The 16,991-nt window shown below is 33.9% G+C and overlaps 1 protein-coding gene across 1 annotated transcript; it reads left to right on the top strand.

The window, feature by feature from the left end:
- The first annotated feature begins 6,103 nt into the window (after positions 1-6,103).
- On the top strand, positions 6,104-16,627 carry LOC108210068 (uncharacterized). Its single transcript, XM_017381320.2, has 10 exons — positions 6,104-6,353; positions 6,939-7,086; positions 7,210-7,393; positions 8,071-8,141; positions 8,468-8,605; positions 8,698-8,789; positions 11,518-11,789; positions 13,812-13,897; positions 15,847-15,948; positions 16,172-16,627. The coding sequence occupies exons 1-10, from the start codon at positions 6,241-6,243 to the stop codon at positions 16,331-16,333; spliced, it is 1,368 nt and encodes a 455-aa protein (XP_017236809.1). The 5' UTR covers positions 6,104-6,240; the 3' UTR covers positions 16,334-16,627.
- The last annotated feature ends 364 nt before the right edge of the window (positions 16,628-16,991 follow it).

The raw sequence follows: 16,991 nt of genomic DNA, 5'->3' as shown, positions 1-16,991 counted from the left end.
TTTAAATTTACCAAACAGTTTTTCAACTTATTTTCAGCAAAAAAAAACAGTTGTTGGTATCTGCAACATAACACCAAACATTACCTTATCATATAATATACCCTAGTTTATATTGTTTAACATAACGGATGAGTTATGATATTCGCGATTTATAATATATTTATTATGAAGATAAAATTTTATTAAATGTATAATATATATACTTTTGAACTAAATTAAATTTTAAATATTTAATAAATATGTTTTAAAGTAATATATTTTATGGGACATTTTATTTAAGATGCTTTCTAAGTGTTTAATAGTTTAAAACGTAAGAATGTTAATTAAAAATTAGTCCAAGAAAATATGTTTCAATTCTTGGGTATTTCATTTAAGATATTTTCGGAAGTATGTTTTTCAAACTTTGCTTTAACTTCACCAGCGAGGGAATATGCCTCATTTTTCGCAATTTCTCGAAAGACAACTTTAAGTCATATCTTCAATTGTTCTGAATACCCTAGATAAATGACTATGAATTTTTGAAGTATTATGGATAATTTTAATAGTCTTCTTTTAACTTGAGAAGTGCCGGTAAAAATCGAAGTATATGTTTGTCTTCTTTTATGTGCGAGAGTTTTACTCTTGTGATTCTTTTCATCTTTTGAGTATATCTTTAGATGAAAGGTTAAAGGTTAGAGTACAAACTTCTCTTCTTTCTTGAAGTGACTTTTATTGAATTTAAATGAAACAACAGGAGCTTCAGTTACTTGTGGTTTGGATGGATCAAACGGAGGCGATGGATAAGGTTGTTGTCGATTGATATTGTTGAGATTTTGATTTCTCGCTTAGTTTGACTTACATGCATAATAAAAATTAATTGCATTTCTTCCTTACTTTGAGTTTGAGCATTTCATTCTATGTTGTCCTTCTAAATGTCATGTTTGGACTACAGCTAGATAGACTTTCATCTTTCATGCTAATGTTCTGAATTATCCCATCCTTGAAGTATTTGATCACGTGAGGACTGTTATGTACTTTAATACCGATATCGTCGACCCATTTCTCTACCATATATCTGAATACTTCATTGAATTTCTTTCTAGCAGAATTTATCTTGTTCTTTAATACAAAGAGTTCAGTGGGAAACAAATTTTAAGTAGCTTGCATGTGTCATGTCTAAATCTGTGGCTTTGACCTTTTATTTCAAATGTCATATTTACCAACCAATTGTGTCTTTTAAGCACTCCAATGCTAACAAATGTTACGATATCATTTAACACTTCATGGTGATCTATATTCTCGTGAGTCATCCTAAATATTTCAAAGATATCGTTCACCCTTGCATCATTGTTTACATCCTCCATTTCCGATAATTTGAACAAGTCCCTTGCTTTGTCTCGTTCGTCTCCCAGTTTATTCGTCGCATCTTCTCCCCTTTCTCGTCAAATACTTCTTTAATTTTATAGTTTCAGCAAATTTAGCTTTAAAATCAATTGCTTCCACTAGATCATCAATCACTCTTTCATCCATTGACAGACAGTCATCGTGAAAGACAAATTCATCCCCACAGATCTTATTAACATGTGGCATTTGTCCTGATCACTCTTGATCACCTCACCAGGTTCGACAAAAGATTGTATATACTCTTCATGAGTAGCATAATCATATTCAGCTCCACCAGTTGTGAACGTATCTTCTTCTACCAGCTTACCCTTCCTTTTATCAATCACTAGAGCCTTTTCTTATCTCTCTTTCTCTTCCTTAGTTGAGTAACCTTACTGACAATGTTGAGAAGTTGATTGAGAAGACATTTGAGCAATATATTTAGCTTCTAGGATGATCAACCTTAACTCCAAAGATCTTCCATTCTCCATGAGTTCAGAAACCTCTACTTTCAGTGCTACATTTTCTGTTGAAGATGTGATACTTTGAATTGCATAGCATCAAATTTAGCAAGTGATATAATTGAAACTAATTCAGGTGTAGGGGTTTTGGTTATAAGGTGGATTCTGTAGGTGTGCACTCAATTCACTCGAATTTCTTGGTTTAGATGTAGGGTTATAAGTAACAAATTCCGTTGGTGTTTCCCTCACACTCAATGAGCCTCCTTGAGTTAATGTACTTGCAAGTGAAATCATCTTGGCACCTAAATAGGTCACCGATTGTGCAATGGAGTTTCGTAAATCCCATGCTCAATAGACTCATCCGATGAATCCAATATATATTCTATGAATTGTCGACTATCATTAAAGGTAGCCAATACAAATTCATTGCACATGATTTCATCTTTCATAGAAAGAACCATCAAACATTCTAATAGATCCAACACGTTGAGTAAATATATTAAATAATGATGGAATTTACAAAAAATTTGATAGTTTTATTTTTTAATTTTTTTTCTTATCATACTATATTTTAAAAATATTTGATAAAATGTTGCATGTATTTAAAAATAACTGAACACAATTGTTTATACGATTTGCAACCAAATACAGTCAAGCGTAATTTTTTCGAAAAAAAATTGAATTTGTTATCGATTATGTTAGTTTTTGATTTTGATTGCGGCATTGTAAATTTGGAAAAAAGTTATCAAATAATAGTGGGTGTTTGGGAATATAACTTCTGGGCTTAACTGTGTAGAAGCCCACTTCCTCTTTTTTTTATACGTCCGTTTGGCAAATGTTCTGAAGCGCTTAATTAAACCAAAAGAAGCCCAGAAAAAAAAGCTACGAAACCTAGCTTTTTTTTGGGACTCAGCTTCAGCTTCTTTCTAACAGAAAACGAACTCGCGGATCTCTCTTTCAGCGGCGCTATTCTCCCACCTCTCTACTTCTCGTAGCTACTCTTTAATTAACAAATCACTTGTGGTAATCGATTTTAAACCTGCATCTCTCCTTCTCATCCGTCAAGGGTAATGAATTTCTGACATATATATGTAAATAACTTCAATTCTAGATATGTTTATTGATTCGATCTCTATATACTAGCAATCTGTTGTAAGTGCCTGTATGATGGTCTATATTTGCATTTACTCCTAGGTTCCTTCTACAAATGTGTTTGTGACATGCAGATTGCCATTTAATTGTGACAAGTCAAGTTTTGTACCTTTTAATTTATGTGAATTTGCTGATTAGAATTCAATTATATTTCATTTCTTTTTATTTGTGTTCCTGATATGGTTAGTGTTTTGTGATTGGAATATTGGATTGAGATGTGATTCAGATTGGTCTTATTCAATTTTGAATCTTTTCTACTATGTCATCGAGGAGCACACAAACAATTGTTGCACAAATGAAGGCAGCTAATGAAGATACCGCCTCGAATGCAGTATTTGACATACTGAATAGTATGGAACAAGTTGTTCCTGGCAGTGAGTTATATAATTTTGCAGGGCAAAAATTTCTGGCTAACAAGAACAATCGAGGTTTTTCTCTTGAAAGCACCGAACAACCAAGTCCGGTATGAATAGATTCTGTTTGCGTTTAAAAAATTTAGTGGTCCATGGATAGGTGCTTGTGTTCCGGTGTATCTTTAAATTTGTAATTTAGAGATTTGCCTAGACAAGAATTGTCAGGATAAGATTTGTCATTGAACTTCTAGTGAGGAATTATTTGCCTTTGTACTGTTTCCTTTGTACTGTGGATTTCTAACTTGTTATGAATTATTTTCTTTTATTCACATGTCAACAGTTAGATTCCTTCACATGTTAACAACATTAACATTGCATCCGTGTATACATATTACAAATGCATCTGTGCTTTTATTTCAAACAAATGGATCATTTCAATCCAAATAATCAGTTTGGGTAATTCTCTAGTTGCCATAATCCTTTCAATGCACCCAAATTATCAATTTGATCGGTATTCTAATGAAGCAAATCATTCTTCTGGTAGCTTCAATCCTTTTGGTCAGTCTTCCAATCCTTTATAAGGTAAGTACCCCAACACAAACAACCAATTTGGTCAGTCTTCCAATCCTTTTGAAGGTCAGTACCCCAACGCAAACAACCAATTTTGTCAGTCTTCTAATCTTTTTGAAGGCCAGTACCCCAACACAAACAACCAACACATGGCTGATGAAGAAGAAGATGAAGAAGAAGACGAAGAAGATGAAGAAAGTGAACAAAATCTACGTGAATGGAAAACTGTAAGTACAACCGCTGTCTATACTTTGGTGTATTACTATGACACGTTCTTAAAGAAAGAGCCATGTCATACTTCAATTCGCACCAGATCAATATTAATTTAGGAAATTATGGAGGGAAATGATAACCGGTGTTATTGAGATTTTCGAATGAATAGTGTTTTATTTGTTTCGTGGGATGTCACAATACGAGGCAGTCAATATGTTCCTAATGACCATTACTCACGGGACAAGTAATCGTGTAATGCTGTAATGCAAGAGACGTTCAACCATTCTGGAGGGACAATTAGCCGCCATTTTCATATTGTTTTGGAAGCACTGCGTCGAATGGCAAGGGATTACATAACACCGACTTCAAACTATAACGATAGATCGAAGTTTCATAAACCTCAACAAAGTAAATATTATCCACATTTCATAGTAATAATTATAGTGATATTTTAATTTAGTTGAAAATGAACCCATTAATTTATGTTATTTTTAATATATTTGTACTAAGTACAAGATGCCATCAGAGCTATTGATGGAACACATATTAAATGTCTTGCGTACCGGAATCAGAACGCACATTATATTTTAGTCGCAAAAGATATGTCACTCAAAATATTCTTGCCGTATGCGAATTTAACTTGTGTTTTACTGCATGAGCGCGTTGGGAAGACAGAGCACATGATAGTCGTATTTTGAACGAGGCTAGAATTAATCCTGAACTTAATTTTCCACATCCAATCGGAAATGAATATTATCTTGTTGATGCAGGTTATGCACGTAAAGAAGGATATATGACTCTATAAAAGGGTTCAAAAAATAAGATATCATTTACAAGATTTTCGTTGAGCTAAGGGTACCACACGTGAACCGCAAAATGCAAACAAAAGATATAATCATTTACATTAATCGTGTAGAATGGTTATCGAGCGGACATTTAGAGTGTGGAAAGCTAGATTAATTGCTATTTTAGCAAATATGGCAATGTATACAATAACTACGCAAACAAATATCGTTTTGGCTACAACGACGGTTCATAGTTATATTAAGAAATCAAATGTTGGAGATAGGGCTGTCAAACGGATAATTCGGATACGGATAATATCCGCTTTTTCCCGGATACGGGTGCGGATATTTCGGACGGGTGTCGGATATTTTTGATGGTCATACCGTATCGACGATGATTTTCGAACAATTTTTTTTATAACTAAGCTCAAATGATTATTTTATATATGTATAAAGTATTTTAGTATTTGTATAATTATATAAAGTTTGTATAAATGTATTATTTAATGCATATACACACACTACAAGCTAATAGCATAAAATTTTAATTACGTATAATTATATATTATATAATTTAAATATCAAATATGTATTTAGTTTCGGATTCGAATATCACGGATTCGGATACAAATAATATCCGTTTTTTCTCGGATACGAAAAATATTCGCTTTTTCTCGGATACGGTGGCGGATTTTTCGGACAGATTCGGATTTTTTTGACAGCCCTAGTTGGAGATAACGCTTTTCAAACTGTTGAAAAAGAAGCTTGTATGGCGAAAAATTCAACTTCAAGCACCAATATTTACTGTGGAGAATCCGACAGAGAAGGCAATAACGATGAAATTTGGATGCAAAACGTGATGAAATTGCAGCTAGTATTAAATAAATGATGTACCTTTTTACTTGTATTATCTACAGTTATCAATTTTTTCTTTTAATGCAGAGTTTAAAAATTTGTATTTGTAAAATATTTCATGTATTAATAATAAAAGGTCTTATATTATCATAATCTATTTATTATAGGAAACAAATTATCATATTTTACGAAACTATACCAACGTATAAGTTATCCAAACATTTAAAAAACCAACTTCTCATTTCTAAGCAACTTTTTTATTTTAAGCAAAAATTCACTTATTTTAAGCATGACCGAACGACCCATAATACTGTATGTTTATAATTTTTTTTAGAATAAACTTATTCTTACAAAAAGTTAAAAAGATCATGAAGGGGAAAAAATTGTAAAATTCTCCGAAAGTAAGAATTGTAGTGGGGGTGATAGTAGACACGGCGTGTACAAATGAAGGAGAAACGAACATAACACCATGAAAATCACAGCGGCATCATGAACAAAAAAGCAGAAGAAGAAGATCTTAATCTTAATCATTCCGCAATTCCAACTTCTCCACTTTCGAGTATCGATTCAAGATTCAACCAAACTCTTCGAAATGTTCAAGGGTAATTTGTTTGATAAGCTTTATTAGATTAGATTTGACTACCCATTTGGGTAAAACTTGCTGATCTTTGATTTCTAGGGTTTTATTTTTTGATCTGATTGTGGATCTTTCAGCTGCTTGCACACTGACTGTTTGATTAATTGTCTACTTGATTATGTTTTTCTGCTACTATGTATGTGTTTATGCCTTTTTTTAAATTATGCTATGCAATTATATGTTCTTAATTGGTGTGCTATTATGATCTCTGAAAATGATCGTTAGAGTCTTTTTTCACTTTTGTTGGACTTGCGGATTACATACTACATTTGCTTCGCAGTTATCTGTTAATTACTTCATTGAAAATTGAGGGGGAAGGGAGTATCACATTGCAATCGTATACCAGTGATTGTAAAACTTGAACCTACCTACTTATCAAGTACTATAAAGCATAGGACTATTCAACTTGTGGTTGTTTAGTTTTCCATTACACATTAGTTAAGTGGAACTTAGATTGTCACGAATGCCTTATAATCAGGTTGAATCAATCATGTCCGTCCGCTGACCTTATATAAATTTTGTATTTCTTTACATTTTAATGTTGGTATAGGTTGCTTAAAGGCCGCAGCTTTCCCGGAAAAGTTTTAATAACAAGGAGAACAGATCCAATTGATTACCCAACTTTGCCGTCCCCAGGCATTAGGAGTCCTTCAGATACTAATAGTGGACCAAGTTATAACATGGATGATTTCGTCGAGGTAATGTTGATAATGATTCTTCTGTTATATAGAAGCTGATACAGATTTATATATGATTGTTTGTGTTTTTAAGATCTATGTCTTATCATTTTTGTTTTACTTCTCCATAACTGTAAAATGTAGAGAGAAGCTCGTTCTGGAAGCAAGACAAACACCGATTCAGATAATAGCAAATTAAAAACTTCAACTTCAACTAATGAGGGTACAACCAAAGAGGTGCAGAAGTCCACAATGGGTGCCAGAGCTACTGATTCAGCCAGGATAATGAAGTTTAATAAAGAGTTATCTGCACCAGCAGTCATCTTGGGTATTTATTGCTCACACTATCGTAATAAGCTCTATGAGTTTGTATAGTAAGTTATGTATACATGCTATGTTACCTGGACTCGGCTAAAAGTGTCCAACATGGATACGTGTCCGAGTGTCGGACTCGGCAATATTCTGAAAATTTTACATGTTTTTGGCCTAAAATAAGTGTCGGAGTGTTCATACCCATGTCCGAGTGTCAAGTGTTCGACACGGGTACTTCAGACAAAATGAAGAGTCGGGGTAACATAGCATACATGTAAAAATTATATATGTACAAGTGACTTATGTGATGTGATGATGTCGTAAAGCTTTGCAGAGTTGTGTTTGGTGATAGTTTATGAGTTATTTTGCTAGTCTGAATGAAATAATTGTCTATTGTAAGTTTTAACCTTTAACCCATGGAAGAGCTCAAAATCTTTATGAGTTTTTATTTGCAGACAGTTTGTTACTTGGATTGAATGCCATACGTTATCCATTTGTGGGTTGCACAGTGATAGATTACAGACTGTAGAGTAGCACCTAAACTGCAGAGACAGTTCCCTATGTCCTCGGCATGTCCATGTCTCTCTTGTATTGAGTTTATGCTTTGGGCCAGCTGCTTAATAAAGTGTCATTTTGCCATTTCTTAATGGGGATTAATTATATTTCTCCTTCCTGCTCATGTTTCTTGTACAGATAAGTTGCGGGAGTTGGCGTGGAGTGGTGTCCCACCATATCTACGTCCCTCTGTATGGAGGCTTCTTTTGGTAAATTTCCTATTTCACCTCTAATCTTAATTATCAAATATATTCCAAACAGTAGCAATGTGTTGCTTTCACATCTTGTTTTGTCGATCTTTCTGATTCTTTTGCATGTCAGGGGACTTCAACCCCTGTAGTCTTGGTTTGCCATGAAAATGTGAAAGATGACAACTACTTAGAAGAATGGTATACTTGAAAGTTTGAAATTAAAATTTGAAGTAGTGTGAGCTGAAAAATAAATTCTTCTTCAATAGGCAGCTTATTTTTTGTAGATGTACACTTATAAGCATAATCCTGATGCGACTTTTTAATTAAATAAGAACTGACAACAGGGATATGCACCCCCTAATTCAGATAGAAGGGAGGGTGTTTTGAGAAGAAAGCGGCTCGAATATCTTGATTGTGTTGCACGATATTATGATGTTTCAGATAATGAACGTACCGATGAAGAAATTAACATGCTCCGTCAGGTAATATAGATGTGGACTGGTATACTTACATTTTCTGCCTATATCTTTCTGAGCCTCATTTAAAAATTATCATCTTTTAACTTCTTTCTTAGATTTCTGTTGATTGCCCTAGAACTGTACCCGATGTTGCTTTTTTTCAACAAGCAGAAGTTCAAAAATCGTTGGAGAGGATACTTTACACATGGTTAGAAAATAATCTTTCTATATATTTTGCTATATTTTTAGTTGAGTTCGTTGTTGCGTACATCCAAATTAATAACTTATTTTATTGTGTAGAACTCGTGAATATACATGTTTGGGACTCTATTGAGAATAAATAAGGTTCAACAAAACAACTATATTGAACTTTAACTATATAGGTTGATTGTTTTGAATCTCATATACCCAATACTGTAATTGTGGAACTATGGACCCAAGATGGACCGATGTACTTTAATAAAATGGCAATAGTCGGTATGTTGAAGCTAGTCAAAAATTTGATGAAACTTTATGGCATGGTTATCACGGCGCTTTAGTTGGCTACTAGTCAACAAGTATTATTACATTTAAAAAACCTAGGGCTGCTCCGGTTGGATTTTTTATGTTGGACCACCTTAGAATTGAAGATAATTCCATTATCTTAGAGTGGGCTGTAAAATTGCTTAATTATGATAGATTTAGAGCTCCAACTATGGCCCAAACAATGATGCTAGATCATGAGCTGTCCAGTAAATCCGAAGTTCCTCTTAATTAAGTCGAAATTAAGTCATCTTATCTTTTAAATTTGCACAATTCTATCCTCCCTTGTTTTGAGAGTCGACTCCCTTATCATGGTTTCGGCCGTCACTTCTCCGCCTTCGAGATCTTCATCTCCCTCACCAATTAACCTCTTCGCTCTCTTATCCCCTCTATTATTTTACCAGTTTTTCAATAAAACCCAGATCTAATCTGTTTGGATTAGATCTTGTTGAGTACCTTGTTATCAAGGTTGTTAGTTGTGCCCATATTTTTGGGATGTCGGTGTGTGCCCATCTTCTTGTGATGTCAATCTGTTCTATTTTGTTATTCTTATGTGTCTTGGTATGTCTTTCGGTTATCATTCTGAAAAGGATCTATACGGTATTTTGGGAAATCTGTAAGACTCGCATCGATTTTGAGACGATGGTGGATACCGCAAGAGCTTACCTTTCACAACAAAAAATTGTTCATGTTTTGGGGACATTTGGTGCTCCAGGATCAGTTGATTTGACTGATAGTTCTGAACATTGAGCTATAGATGATGCTTATGTGAAGGTCAATTGCGAAGCTACTAGTTTCATAACTGATGTAGGTTGGATTGCTCGAGATATCATTGTAATACTTTTTAGATCAGAGAATATGAATATTCTAGGTGTTAAGTGATCTGAAAACAGAACGATTATTTGTTCAGTTCGTTCTTTGTTTCACAATCAGATTGTAGTTGACAGTTCGGGGATTTGTCCCAGCAGGGTTTCAATATCTGTCTTGTTAAGCGTTTCGTCTTAATAAAATCATTTGTTTGTCAAAAAAAGTCGAAATTAAGCCCCAATTGCTCAATTTCTTCCAAACTTCAGATTTGCATATCAGTGGCTATAAACATTAAACTCTAATTAAATAATCTGATTAATACAAAGTATTATAAATATGAGAATAAAATTATATATATATATATATATATATATAGAGTTTTACTCCAATAGAAACCTCCTTATTCTAGAAACTAGAAACTATCACTAAATTTTTAAGAGAATATCACTAAATTCTTAAACAACCCCACTTTCTCCTTCTTCTTCTCCAACCCACCAACCCTCCACCCCACTTCCGGCAGCTTCACCCTACCACCCCCGCCAAGTCTTTGCTACTCTCTCCACCTCCATGCTGCCCGACCCTCCATAGCCACCACCTCCATGTCGGCCTCCATTATTTATATCACCACCAAATCCAACCCCCCTCCGGCCTCCACCGCCCCTTCCATTCCACCCCCACCTCCACCAGCACCTGCACCTTCGTCATCACCTCCACCTCGGTCTTCCTCACCTACAGTACCGTATATCTAGCTTAATGCCGATTTAAATTCCAGATCTTTGCCAAAAATCTGCCGGACAAAGCTAAAGGCTCCTTCCATGTCCACCACCTCCATCTCCACCTTCACCTCCATTATCTCCACCACCGCAACCACCACCTGAATCGGCAACTAGAACAGATTCAGAAATTCTGGGCAGTTTCTGCAAGTTTTCACTAATTCGTGCAACACATATCACTAAATCGTAAAGAGAATATCACTAAATTGTACTGAGAATATCACTAACTTGTATTGGTTTCTAGTTTTTATTTTAAAAGTGGTTTCTATTTGATCATGAGCCTATATATATATATATATATGTATGTACATGTATATAAATATATACCCTGTCAGTAAAAGATTCGTTTGCTTTACTATAATTATTTTTACATTTTTTTTGTGGGGTTAAGTTTGGGGGTTTCACTTCTATATAACAGATGTGATCTTTTATTTTGGAAGATATTGAACTGCGATTGCTCTCTTGTTACGGATTCCAATTCATCCCTTCTACGGTTTAGATATCCTAGTATTGCGCTTAGAGACCCTAGGTGTAATAGTTCTTATGAGGTTGAATCACGGATTACCTTAGGATTTGTGGGTTTTCTACTGTAAATCCACCAAATCTTTCTTACTTTTGTTTTTCCATTCTTTTCCATTGTTGTCCTGCATAGTGTGATGCTTAACAAGGACACGATAGTCATAAATAGTGTATTATACATACACTACAAACATGATTCTTACTCTCTTGAAAGAAAGATGTGTAATATGTACTCTCAGAACAATGTTGTCATGTCCGAAACATCCTTTTTCTGTTTCTTAAATTAATTGTTTATGTGGTTTCTTTCCTACACAGGGCAATTCGGCATCCTGCAAGCGGATATGTTCAGGGAATAAATGATCTTCTTACCCCTTTTCTAGTTGTTTTCTTGTCGGAGCACTTAGAAGAGAGTTTGGATAAGTGGTCAATGCTCAATCTATCTGTAGAAGATATATCTAATATTGAAGCTGATTGCTATTGGTGCCTATCAAAGTTGCTTGAGGGCATGCAAGATCATTACACTTTTGCTCAACCGGGAATTCAGAGACTAGTTTTTAAGCTAAAGGAGTTGGTTAGACGCATTGATGGTATGTGTTTTTTTCTTGCCCCTCCCCTTTGTAATTATTTTAACTATAACTTGCCTGATTCAGTACCTTAACATATATTAACTATATACATTATTAAATTGTTGTTGCAAAACAGTATTTTCACATTTTTGGTTTTTTAAAGAGGTTATTTATTATAATACTCCCTCCGTCCCAATGAATTGTATACAGTTTCCCTTTTGGGACGTCCCACCAATTGTATACATTCCAAAAGTAGTAAACTTTTATAATATAAAATATCATTACACCAACTACTTTCTTCCACTATCTCCATTCTATAATAATATAAACACTATTACACCCACTACTTTCCTCCACTATCTCAAATCTATTATTAAATATAAATGGGTCCCACCACTATACCCACTTTTCATCTAACTTTACTCATTTTATACACAATTCTTGGTCTCCGTGTCCCAACCATTTGTATACAAATGGCTGGGACGGAGGGAGTAATGGACAGGCTCACTTTTATCAAGAGAGAGGTGATTTTGTAAGGCTCATCCATTAACAAAACAGAAAAAAGGATTGGCAATTTAGAAGATGGAAATTTAAGGTGCAATATCTTGGACTTAGAAGTAGTTACAGAGTTGTAAAAGAGGAGAGACAGAAAAGAAAGAACACTCTGCATACAAAGTGACCCCCCCCAATCCTAATTCATGATGTTTGCATTCAACGAAAGAAAATGACAGGATACTAAAATTGGGAAAAAAATTAATTCGGAAGCCCTCAAGAATTTGGTTGGAATGAAATTCCAATAATCTGTTATCACTTTGATTTGGGTCTGGTACTGCTGCAGCCGCTCGCTGTAATAGCTTTCTTCTCGGGTGGCTCGTATCCTGGGTGGTGCGGGCCAAAGACTAGTGGTAGCTTGAGCTGAGCTTTCGGAAGAGGGTAGCCAAGTGTGTAAGCACAAAATGAACCTAATAAAAAGAAGGGCTCTAGTGAAAACAGAAGAGATTTCAAAATATGTAGTTCTAACCAACTCTAAAGCCTGCAAGTAGAAACTTGACCCGAATCGGATATGATGTTCTCAGCCAAATTATTTGTAAGTATGTAACTATTGGACACTGAACTTTTTAACCTAAGACAAATATGAAAGCATTAGGCTTTTGCGCCTATTCTGTTGTTACACATGCCAGTCAAACAGATTTTGTATTTGGACGTCTACTGTCAAAGAGTTTTCTGCAGAATCTGATGTTCTTGGTGAAATTCTTGAAATATACATCAACATGTATATCAAGGTTTTTGGTAGATGTTTGAGATTTCGAAGTGTCTATATAATAGCTCTACATTTATGCCATGTATATAAAACGTGTATGTGTCTATATTATAGCTCAGCATTATTGCCATGTATATGAAAATGTGTATGCATTTATAAATAAAATTACATGAAAGAGTATTTAAAGTTGCAAAGATTAAAGGAATAAGTTAAGCTACTAATTGTAGATGAAGAAGGAACAATGGGATTCTAGAGGGGAAAGTGAGAAATTTTCTAGTAATTAACCAAAATAAGCCCTATCCGAAATTAGACACCATTAAATTAATGGATCCATCACTGAACTGTTTAAATTGGTATTGGATTGACCTTGGGGGGGGGGGGGGGGGGGGTTCTTTTTGGTGAATTTCTGATCAATTTGGCATGGTGTGTTTACATTAAAGGATAGTTTCTGTATGCTAGTGAGGAATCTCTCTGTTGTAGCAAGCCCCTTTAGTACGTAACTGAAGTGGTAAGAGGATCCATACATTGCAGACTCTAATTTGCATGTGCCGAATGATTATGCGTAGTCTGCTTACTTTTGCCAGTTTACATGGTATAGAAAATTGATATTATATATTATATTTTTTCAAGTCTTTTTCCTTTGATCTGTTCTTGATTCTGCATGTTGATAGTTTTTATGTTCTTAGAATTCATATATATAGATTTCTTTTAATTCACGATCTCCCATCATATTTAGAACTAGCTTATTGATGATGAATGAATTGCTTATAATTTTTTGACAGAGCCTGTTTCAAGACACATGGAGGAGCAAGGTCTTGAATTTCTTCAATTTGCTTTCCGCTGGTTCAATTGTCTTCTGATACGTGAGGTTCGTCTCCTTTTTCCCAATTTCCCAAATTATGTATTACTTCTTGATATTTTTTTTGTTACTCCTTCCTTATGATAAATATAACACAGGCTAAGTTGGCTTATAAGGATTAGAAATTGAGGACTTCTATATGCTTCTCATTTTCCCATACTTGATCCTGTAAATTAATCATGCAAGCCATTTTTTTCATTATCACTTTTTATCTCAATTTAGGGTATTGTTTTAACCACACCCTCTCTGTAGTATAATGATAATCCTCCAGGAGATACATTAAATCAATTCTAGTTCATGGGATTATTTTATTGGCAAAAATGTAGGACGAGATCAAAGCATATAGTGGATTGTCGTTGGATAGATCCTTGTAAGCATCATAAGGTATTAAAGTTTTACATATTCTGAACATAGCACCATCAACTATGTCACCAACTTGGGTGTACAGTGTTAAACACTGAGACATGTCTGAGTGCGTGACTTGTGATATCTGATATTTACGCACCGTATTCAAAAAAGTATATAGGATGAAAATTCGTAGCAATATTTAACAATTATACTATACTCTTAATGATTTTGTAAATTACTTTGCAAATGAGGTGACTTTTTTTCTTCTTTTTTAGTTTGTCATCTTAAGTTAAACTCATATATGGTCTTCTAATTGGCAAGTGTCCACTTCTCGGCCAAATGATTCGATACATAATAGTCTTTGTGCCGACCAATTGAAATTAAAGATGATGGTTACCAATTTATGATAATTTTGTATAGAAAAAATTTAGGAAAAATTCTGAACTTGAAGAGTACTAATATGGTAGTCAGTCTTCACTATGCAGTTTTTCTTAGAGTTTGCATTACTACTTGTTGTGCTTCGGATCGGATGGCACAAGTATAATCTAACAGCCTGAATGGATTCAATATTTTTTTGGCTTAAGAGATTATTTCTTCTAATTATGTTTTAAATTTAAAATTTTGTATGTCTGATGATATATTCTCGGCATATTACTTTGTTGTGTGTAAAACCATGAAATACTATTTTGTTGTACATAAAACCTTTTAATTCGTATATTTTTAAAATAAGCCTTCTTATTAACTAAAAGATCAGGTAACAAATGCAGAATATATATACATATAAACACACACACACACACACTATACTATACTGTTCTGTTAAAACCGAAATATTGAAAGTTTTGGTCGGTCAGTTGGTTTATGGGCCTTTCTATTTTATGACATGTTTTAATTGGTCTTTTTTATTACAACTAAAACACACCAGAACATCACGTTAAAAGATATCTCTTGGGCCTTTTTATTTGTATATTTTTTGGCGAGCTTAGTTATTAAAAACTCATTTAGCATGTCAAATAAAAATATATAAACTCAAATCATCTATTTGAAAACCTATTTTGATTAAAATACGTATATTTCTCTAACATAAATATGTCTTCGAAACCAAATTAAATATTAAAACATATACATTAAAAAACAAATACTACAAGTCACTTGTGCGTCGCATGGGCTATAAGCTAGTGTGTGTACGTATATGTATATAAAATAATGTTCCTGGGGGGTAATCAAATGAAACGACTGTGTAGTAAAATGCATGTATATTGTGATGTTTAAAAGGTAGCAAAGATGGAAACAAATTAGACAACATAATACCGTATAATAAGAACATGTACGTTTTCGTTCAAATCCGTTGCCTACTTCCCTCAGATGAGTATCCTAAATTCCTGGGGTAATCTCAGGAAAGTCATTAGATTACAAAGTTATGGCTTTGAAGTGATAGGTGCAACGAAGTGATATGTTAAGGATTTAGCAGAAAAGAGAAGTAACATGTTAAGCATAGTATGTTGAATACAAATATGATAGTTTAAAGACTAGATGAATACATCTTTTAATGCTCTGTGGATTTGTAGTATAATGAAATGACTAACAAACATGTTACTTTCTTTTCCTAGATTCCTTTCCATCTTATTAACCGCTTGTGGGACACATATCTTGCTGAAGGAGATGCATTGCCAGATTTCCTAGTATATATATTCGCCAGTTTTTTGTTAACGGTAAGTAAATTATTAATTGCTCGACTAGTCTAAGATTAAATAACTTATATGGAAGTGTTTTATAGACATCTCTAGTGATGTTGTGGACGCGTGAATAGAACTGTGACTTCTGTTTAATAAGAGTTAGCAACAATTCTGTACTATTAAGATATAGCCCATCACAATTTTGTGAACAGTTTTGGGTCTTATGTTTATATTTATGTTTTTGTCTCTCAACTTCCAGTGGTCGGATAAGCTCCTCCAGCTTGATTTCCAAGAGATGGTAATGTTCCTTCAACACCTCCCAACCCAAAACTGGACTTATATGGAGCTTGAGGTGGTACTTTCGAGAGCATATATGTGGCACTCCATGTTCGAGAGCTGTCCCAACCACTTGGCTAGCTAAATCATTTCTTGCTTATCATCAAAAACCCCCCTGATTGTTAGGTTTCTATTGTTTTTCTCACTATTTAGCGGATACCCTTTCTATGTAGGTTTCTCTTTGTCTCCTTGGTTTTCTTACCTTGGTTTCTTTAACAAAACCAAGCTATGATTTGAATTTGTAAAAGTGCTTGTATCTTTGTAATATAATTTAGTTTTGTATTATTACACCTCAGGAGAAAGAAAATGTAACCTGTGTTGGAAACAAACCTCTCGTTGTTTTTGACTGGAGTCTAATTTATATTATTTTTTAATCGAATCAAGTTTTAAACTTCCCTTTTTTTAGAAATTATGTGGCAGCTCATAAGCTTTTCAAGACAACTTGAATCTCCTATAATAATAATTAAATAAGATAAAAAGGGAATTATTGTCAAAACAACTTTTTTTTTTTTTGACAATAAGCAACTTTTTGTTTTAATTTTATGGAGAATGATAATTTCTGGGTGCTATTGTTTGTAAAGGTGGGATGACTAACAGTGAACGGAGTGCTGCATAATCCACTAACAAATGGGTATTACAAAGAGGTGTAAAATGTATATATATATAAGACACTTTATAAATACGTAATCATGACTATAAATATTGTTTGCTGAAACTTGATTGTAAAAATCATATCAATTAAT

This window comes from Daucus carota, chromosome 2 (genome assembly GCF_001625215.2).
Source record: "Daucus carota subsp. sativus chromosome 2, DH1 v3.0, whole genome shotgun sequence".
In the NCBI taxonomy this organism is placed as follows: domain Eukaryota; kingdom Viridiplantae; phylum Streptophyta; class Magnoliopsida; order Apiales; family Apiaceae; genus Daucus; species Daucus carota.
Note: the sequence above shows the minus strand (reverse complement) of the source record. Positions and strands in the feature narration are given on the sequence as shown.